The 8,566-nt window shown below is 53.2% G+C and overlaps 1 protein-coding gene across 18 annotated transcripts; it reads right to left on the reverse strand.

The window, feature by feature from the left end:
- Positions 1 to 399: 399 nt before the first annotated feature.
- LOC107312260 (low density lipoprotein receptor adapter protein 1-like) lies at positions 400 to 8,535 on the reverse strand. Of its 18 annotated transcripts, XR_001554464.2 has the most exons (10): positions 8,407 to 8,535; positions 5,379 to 5,521; positions 4,987 to 5,099; positions 4,120 to 4,234; positions 3,693 to 3,765; positions 3,161 to 3,273; positions 2,378 to 2,696; positions 2,156 to 2,205; positions 1,259 to 1,299; positions 400 to 1,099 (listed from the first exon to the last, which is right to left on the reverse strand). XR_001554464.2 is itself a non-coding variant. In XM_015859517.2 (9 exons), exons 1-9 carry the CDS (start codon positions 8,489 to 8,491, stop codon positions 951 to 953), a joined length of 882 nt encoding a protein of 293 aa, XP_015715003.1. In that variant the 5' UTR covers positions 8,492 to 8,535; the 3' UTR covers positions 400 to 950. The 18 variants fall into 18 exon arrangements, 10 of the variants coding, with proteins under 10 accessions (XP_015715003.1, XP_015714999.1, XP_015714998.1 ...); XM_015859517.2 differs by lacking the exon at positions 2,378 to 2,696; XM_015859513.2 differs by lacking the exon at positions 2,378 to 2,696 and having other exon boundaries at positions 1,259 to 1,341.
- Between the last annotated feature and the right edge of the window lie 31 nt (positions 8,536 to 8,566).

The following is an 8,566-nucleotide window of genomic DNA, read 5'->3' on the forward strand; positions in this document are numbered from 1 at the left end:
ACAGCCCACTGCCTTCCCCAGTGGCAGGAGATGGTGAAGCAGAATTATTCACAGTGAGAACAGCAATCGGCTGCAAACCTGGCTGGAGAAACCAGGCACGCTGCTGGCTGTGGCTCCACACCACAGACCAAGTGCAGCAGGACAGCAGCAGAAGAGTAGGCATAAGGTTGAAGTGGGTGGAGAGCTGCTGATCCAGGGGATATTATGCCATCTCTGCAGGGGTCTGCTGCCAGCTCCTGCTGTGCAAGTATGTGCTGGTTTACAAGGAGCTCCTGAAGCTCCTTGGCATCCCTCTGACACAGCACCAGCTAAACCTTCCTGCATGTAGTGCAGTGGACACAGTGCTTCACACACTTGCACCAGGCCCCCACTGAGAACTTAGAAACAAATGGACAACTGTTATAAAAAACAACAACCAGCCCTTGGTTTATTTCCCTACAAATGCAGAGCTTTCCTTTCAAAAACAGCTCACTTCACTTGTGAGAGGGCGCAGGGCTGAATTGCAGGGGCAAAGCCCCTCCAGGCTGAGAGCTATGGCTTCCCAAGGGTCATATGCACCTTCAATTTGCTGAGCAAGCCCCGTGCCCAGCGGGCTGCTCTACCTTAGCTGCTCCCTGCTGCCACTAGGAGTAAAGTCAGATCAGCACAGCTCTGGGTGCACAGCCTACATCCTGCAGGCTCAGGGCACATGGGGTGGCTATGCCTGCACCAGCAGCAGGCAGAGCAATGAGCACCAGTCCATCAGCCTTAAAGGGGAGCAGGGAGCAACTGCAGTTTGAGGCGGTTCATGCAGGTGGGCAGCAGGACAAGGAGTGGGCATCGTAATCCATGAGCTGCACAGCAGCGCTGCCAACAGTCCCTGTGCCTGTGAGCAGAGCAGGAACCGACCAGCCTGGGTGCAGGCACAGGGTGAATCCTGAGTGGCTGCTCCATTGCTGCAGAGATGTGGCTCAGCTCAGGGGATTCTTGGGGCAATCAGCTGTGGGGGGGCCTCCAGCTCCTCCTGGATCCTTCCTGCTTGGGGGCTGCCCCAGGCGGGGCCAGCTCAGCGGCAGCTGTGCAGCAGATGAGCTTGTTCTGGGCACAGGAGGTGCCAACTCTGAAAAGCAAGAGGGAAGGAAATCTGGTTCATAACATTTGTGGTTGGGAACCCAATATGGACAGGGAGGGGAAGCAGACCTCTCCCAAAGAGCCATCAACGTCCTTCCTCTGCAGAGGCCATGCTGGGGGAGGTAGAAAAGCAATAGAGAGAGCTTACCTGTTGGTCCATGGGCTCCCCTCCCCAGCTCCTCCATGCAGCTTTGGAAGAGAACAGAGCACCCATCATCTCCAAGCAAGCACCTGCTGAGAGACCCATGCTCATGACCCTGCCAACATAGGCCCAGCAGTACCAGGCACTCAGCCTGGTAACCCTAACCTACTTGCTACCAAACCCTTTCCCCAGGCCATCCTGCCCTGATGCTGCAAAGCTACACCTCCTCCCATCAAGAATCCCCCCAGGAACAAGTGGCCACATCAGAGACACACACACACACACACACACCTTCACACTTTGCATGTGCTGATCCCCAGATGACACCTGCTTAGAGCAGTCTCAGCCTGCTGGCATTGCCAGACCCATCAGGCACTGGCTTCACAGGTGCATGAGAACAGCCATAGTGGAACAGGCTCAGCAAGCCCACCACCACCCACACCTCTGCAAAGACCTGTGGGTTAATACTCCACTTCTGGCCTCCTCCTAAGTTCAGTCCCAGCTCCTAGTCCACACCGTCAGCATAACTGGGCACCCAACCTGGCCTAAGCCCATAGAAGGCAGGGTGAGGAGCGGGCCAGTTTTGGGTTCAATGAGAGAAGCACATCTGGATGGTCTGTCCTCAGCAAAGAGCAACAGAAACACACTCAGATGTCTCTTATTCTGTCCTGTGGGTAAGTATCAACCCCCCACTGCAAGAGCTGAACTGCAAAATCCGTCCCTCCACAACTCAGCCCCCTGCACATTCAACCTCAGCTGACACAGAGAAAGCAGCACAAAGCTCCCCCACAGATTTCATCTGAGCTCCCACAAAGCTCATGGCTACAGCAGTACCCCTTGCTTGGGACATGGAGAAGGAAACAAAACAGGCTCCATGCACACAAGCAGCAGCTCACCACCTACCCAGATAAAGTTTCATCGAGGTTTTCATCTTCCTCCTCCTCTTCCTCCTCCTTGCAAGCAAGCAAACAAACAGAAAAGTAGGTCTCTACCACGATCCAGTCTGGGATGCCCAGAGCCTCTTCTGGGGCAGCAGGGCTGTCCCCAGCACCTTCACAAGACAGTCACCCACCAGGCATGACAAGGACAAGACTCGTCTACAAGCAGGAAGGGGAAAAATGGCACCTGCAGTACTGGGCTGATGAAATCCTTGGAGCTCAGACACAGCCACACAAAGGAAGAGACAGACCAAGGTTCTCCTCACATTCCCCAAGCCAGCAGAGCACCAAACACAGGGCGTGAACTGGGGATGAGCCACCAAGCTGAGATAGCTGCTGCACACAGCACACCTTTGCCTAGAGACTGGAGCAGGGTGAGCATGTCCCAGCTGGATGGCCAGGCAGAGAACCACCTGGAGCACGCTGCAAGCAATGACGGCCCCAACCACTGCCAGGCTGGGCCAATGCTGGAAGCACGAAGTCATGAAGCAAGCATTCAGAGGCTCCTGGGCAGGGACACAATGACAACAGAGACTTGCAACACTAGAAATGCTGTGACTGGCTCGGGACATTCATTGGGTGTGCAGATGGGCAGGGCTGAGCCTTATCCCAGGCTGGTAAGATGATGACCACACAAAGGTTCCTCTCCTTAAGAGAGGCTGTCTCACCCCAAACCATGGCACCAAGTACACTGAGCAGGTTTCAGCTCCCTGTGCAACAGGGCTGGCTGCTTCAGTGCTGGGCCTGACAGGAGAGCTCCTAAAGCAAAAATCACCTGAAGCTCCTGCCTTGTGAGCCAGACAGAGGACAGAGTGCTCCCTGTCATGTCAAGCCCGCACATACATGGGGGGCTGTGCAGACACCAACAGGAGCCTGAAAGGCCAGGAGGAGGGAGCTGCAAAAGGGTTACTCTTCTCCTGCCCTAATGCATGACAGCCCTGGGCATGGGCCAGACTTGCACATACTGTACCCCAAACTGGTGTCTGAAGGGAGGGCTCCCCGGGGGAGCTGGCTCACTTGCTCTGCTGGGCTCACTGCGCTCCAAGACGCATGGAGGGTGAAGGGGCTGTTCCTGCCTAGAGCCTGGGACAGGGCAAAAGCAGCAGAGTTAGCACCTGGAACTTGAACAAGGCTCAGCAGGGGATGTACAGGCAGGACTGTAGGCAAGAGACAGATGCCCCTGCTGTGCTTGGGGGACAGTGCAAACAAACATGGGGGACGCTGCTCAGGGCAGGTCCCACAGAACCCTGAGCTGTGCAATAGCTCAGCAGTGCAGAGGAGGTCAGCATGGATAGCAGGGACACCTCCAGCCAGAGACAGGGCAGGCTCCCCTCACAAGGAAGCAGCAGAGAGCACGACAGCAAGGACAGTGCCCTGGCTGGTGCATTTCACCACCCAAGCAGCAAGCCATCTCTCCTCCATACAGCCCAAAACAGGATCTGGCAATGTAGACCCCAATCCCAGGACTAGGTAGAGGGAAACATCAGAGAAATTCCTCCTACCTGCGTTTGCTGCTTCCCAGAGATCCAGTGCCATCTGGAAGGCCTGGGCCACTGTCAGAGTCACAGCCTGGGCCTGTGTACAAGAAAGAGGGGAAATGTCTACTTCCATCTCTGCCCCCAAGCCATGGCAATAGTGCTGCCCAAGAACAGAGTTGCAATGCTTCCATGGAAGGCCAGGGCTCAGTGCTCTGCCAGTCCGTGCCTATAAACCAATCCTTCCCAAGAGGAGATCCCAGATGAGCTGGGACAGAAGAATTTCCTATTGCTCACCATCTACCTCTGCACATTGTGAAGAAACTTGCTTTCCCTGGCTCTACTTCCAGCTAGGGTCACAGAAGTAAGGGTCTGCTATCTCTGAAGGGGAAGAAGAAAGGGCTTCATACCCACCCTTACCTCAAAGAACCAAAAGCAAAAGAGAAGTGCTTACAATCTTCTTCTTGGGTGACAGGAAGGCATGGCACTCCAGCGCCCCACTCTCCTGGCTCTGCGCCACGTAAGCAAAGACTTTGTTCTGCAGCTTGTCTGTTGTGCAGTAGGAGATCCTATGGGCAGAGAGGAGCTGCTCAGAGAAACAAGGGAACCCAGCACAGGTTTGCTGCGCTCCCAGCACACCAACAAACAGGAGACAGCCTGAGACTGAACCAAAAGGAGCATAGAAAAGCAAAAGCACAAATGGAGGCCAGGCAATAGGATGCTCTGCTTTGGTATATGAGCTCTTGTGCTGAGTTACAATGCTTGCACCAAGGACAATCCTGACTCCCCTTCTCATCTAGCAATCAGCCCTCAGCCATGCTCCCCTCCCACAAACACACAGCCAAAGTACAACTGGCAGCAGTAAGAAGGGAACAAACAAACAAGAAAACAGCTCTTTAAACTGCCTTTAGGCAGCTCAAGTGAACTGCAGACCAAAGCACACTCAGGCCATTGCAGCCAAAAGGCAGAAGGGTGGTCCTCCGGTCCTTCATCAGCAAAAAAAGGTAGGCATCCAACTCTTGCCCTACCTGAGGGGGCCTTCTATCCATCAGCCCCAGTCTGACATCCTGCTGAACACAGGACGCAGAAGAGATAAGCAGGGTCCACAGAAAAGGCCAGAGACTGATGGATAACACAAGGTGGCCCAGGTCCCTGCATGCATTCAGACCTAGACAGTGCTATGGGGACCAGCACAAGGACCAGCCCACCCTTGCTGCTCAGGATCCCACCAGTCTCCTGCTGGTTGCTGGGGAACACCCAGAACCATAGAATCATCTAGGATCACCTCCCTTACCCAGGCCCTCTTGCATGCCATGCCCACCTGTAGATGGAGATGTTCTCAACCATCTCTTTGGTGTCAGCATCCTGCAGTGAGATGCCCCTTGGAGACACTGTCAGAATCACCTTCTGGAACTTGCGAGCTCCCACTCGTGCCTGGAAGTGAAGAGACACCAGACAGCCCTGAAGACCCAGTGGGGGCCCTCATCCCACCCTGCTGCCAGCAACCCTCAGATTCTGCACAGAATGTCACTCACTTGGACCCATGCAGCCACAGGCTGAGATGGAGATCAGCCTGTCACTTGCAATCCACCCTCCCCTTGGGAACAGCATAGTACCCAGATTGAGCTCAGGACTGTGATGTCGATGCTTCCTAAGTCTACTTGCCAGCTCCAAACTGGCTCTTCTATACAACAGCACAGAGCTGGCTCTCACCGTGGCGACAATCCGGCGGATGGCAGCAGCTGCCATGTCTTCCCCTTTGGGTTTCTCTACCAGTGTCATGCCTAGATACTTCAGAGTGAAGCACATCCCCTCAAGCAGAGGTTCCTGCATGTCAGCCCAGCTCTCAGGAAGTTCTGTGAAGACAAAATGATTTAGAAGCAGAAGCCATATGCCAGCAGCCCTGTGGCCAGTCCCAGCAGAGCCACCTCACCTCACTGCAGCTTCAGTGCTGCTGCCTGCTCTCACCACAGCACCCTCCTGGTTCTGAGACTATCTTGTAAGAACAAAGTGAGAGGAGAGCTCAGCCTCGAAGCTCGTATCCCTGGAGATATAAGCTCTATCAGCAAAGACAGTAAGCTCCTGCATCTCTGCACAGGGCCTCAGATCTGCATAGTGCTCAGTGCTATCCACCAAAACCTAATATTTCCAAGGCCTCACCCCTTCACTGCAAGCAGTACGTGCTATGTATTGCATTCACCTCATCCACTTCAGGTGCTGTCGCATCTCAGGAACAGCAGTTTTTGCTGCCCCACTCAGACTGAAATCCCCAAGCTGTCTCAGCACAAGCAAAGCCAAACTATGATCTGCTGTTATCTGCAGCAGCAGGCTGCCAGGAAAGGGGTAGAACAGCCAGCATTCACAGCTGAAGCAGAGGTGACTGGGAAGCAATCACCCTATATAGGCTCTATGTTACAGAACAGCTTAGATTGGCATTTAAAGAGTGCAAGCTTGCTTCCAGAAGAATGTGCTTTATGGATGAATTCCAATGAACAGAGGGAAGAGAACTCCATGTGCATTACTGGTCTATTAGAAAAATAAAGGACAAAGAGCATCTGTTCAAAAACTACCCTCATTAGTGAGGAATTTCTTCCTAATGTCTCATCTAAATCTCCCCTTTTAGTTTAAAGCTGTTACCATCACTGCAACCTCTGACAAAGGATTGTTTGAGATGGAAGGGACCTTTTAAGGTCATCTAGACCAACTCCCTTCACCAAACAGGGACACCCACAGCTTCATTAAGTGCTCAGAGCCCCATCCAGCCTGACCTTGGGTGTCTGCAGGGACATTCACCACCTCTTCGGGCAACCTGTGTCAGTACATCACTAAGAATCCCGTAGGCCTCCAGGTATAGGAAGGCAATAAAGAGGTCATCCTGGAGCCTTCCCTTCTCCAGCTGTTCTCATAGGGAGGTATTCCATCCCCCTGAGCATCCTCATGGTCTTCTCTGAACCCAATCCAACATCTTTCTTACGTTGGGATTCTCAGCACTTTAGGTGGGCTCTCATTAGAGCAGAGCAGAGGTGGACAATTAGCTCCTCAATCTCCTCAGATTCCCTATGGAGGATCCTCAGCACGTTCAGCTTCCTTCAGAAACCAATTTACTTCACATTCTGCATGTGCTGGTAGAAGAAGGAGCCCTCACACCATTGGTACTAATAGAGGACACACAAAAGAAGCACAGTAAAAGCATCCCTACAAGCTCTGCTCCCAGCAGATAATGCTGAAACTCATCAAAGACAAAAACTGCTTATGAGATCAGTGCCATACACAAAGGCACACTTCTCTCATACCAACTGCTTCCTCTGGGGACGCTTTTCAAGGACAGATGTAGCAGAACTGAGCACACGTTTACCTTCTCAAACATCAGTGAGCAGAAGGATGGTGACGGAAGAGTCTGTGGAATCATCACGGAATCACTGAGGTTGGAAAAGATCTCTAAGATCATCGAGTCCTCTCATCCAACCCACTCCCCCATGGCCATGTCCCTTAGTGCCATATTTACCCACCTAAAGGGATGGTGACCCCATCACCTCCCTGGGCAGCTGAGCCACTGCATCACTGCTCCTTATGAGAACAAATGCTTCCTAATACCCAACCTGGCACAACATGAGGCAACCACCTCTTGTTATACATCAGTTACCTAGAAGAATCCAATCCCCACCTCATTACATCTTTTCAGATACAGAGAACCATGAGATCTCCCTTGAGCCTCCTCAGCTGCTCCAAATAACACTTGTGCTCCACACCCCTCGCAGTCTCAATGCCATTCTATCCACATGCTCCAGGGCCTCAATGTCTTGTAGTAAGGAGCCCAGAACACAGCACTGAAGGTACAGCCTCACCTGTATTGCATAGGATGGGAAGGGTTAAGGTAATGGGAATCAGTCTGTCAATTCAGCCATAGAGGAGGGAGGGACAAGGACCAGTCACAGAATCACAGAATGACCTGGGTTGGAAGGGACCTCAAGGATCATGTAGTTCCAATCCCCCTGCATGGCAGGGCCACCAAACATAAACATTTAATAGATCAGGTTGCTCAGGAGACCCCATAGATCCCCATAGAGACCCCATAGATTCCCATAGAGACCCCATAGATTCCCATAGAGACCCCATAGATCAGGTTGCCCATGGCCCCGTCCAACCTGGCCTTGAACACCTCCAAGGACGGGGCATCCACAACCTCCCTGGGCAGCCTGTTCCAGGGCCTGACCACTCTCCTAGTGAAGAACTTCCCCCTAACATCCAACCTAAATCTTCCCTCTTTTAACTGAAAACCATTTCCCCGTGTCCTGCTATTGTCACAGCAGGATTGTCATAAAGGATTCTATACACCATTAGAAGCACCAGATTGAAATGCCTCCCTGGGAACGACCTCAGCATCTCATGTAACGCTTCTCAAGGTTATTTTCCACCTCTTTCCTGGGATTAGCTCCCAGAACGTTCCCGTTACGCTTATAGAATGCCCTGACCCATAATTGAAGCAGCCCGAATCCACAGGGAAATCAGCCCTCGTCTGTATAGATATATATCGGTATGTCATAAGGCTGCAGCCAACACGGATCTATCAGGCCACGACAGAACCTCGCTCCAACCTCTGAGCGCCACTTCAGCCCCACAGCCACATCCAGGCCCACGGACCCCTTTTTATCCCAAGGCCTGAGGGGCCCATATGAGCGTTTCCAACCCTATAAGCCCACACAGACCCTCAGCCTCCCCTCCTCCCCCTGCCCGCACTCACTGCGCCGCCTGCAGAGCCCCAGGCCGTGCCGGGCGAGACGCGGGCTGCGCAGCACAGCGCGACCAGCCGCACGGAGCGCCTCCATGACAGCACTGAGAGCGGGCGGAACCGGAAATCGATGTGCTGATAACGGAAGGGGCGGGGCTTAGTGTTATAAAAG

The sequence above is a fragment of the Coturnix japonica genome, chromosome 3 (genome assembly GCF_001577835.2).
Source record: "Coturnix japonica isolate 7356 chromosome 3, Coturnix japonica 2.1, whole genome shotgun sequence".
NCBI lineage: Eukaryota > Metazoa > Chordata > Aves > Galliformes > Phasianidae > Coturnix > Coturnix japonica.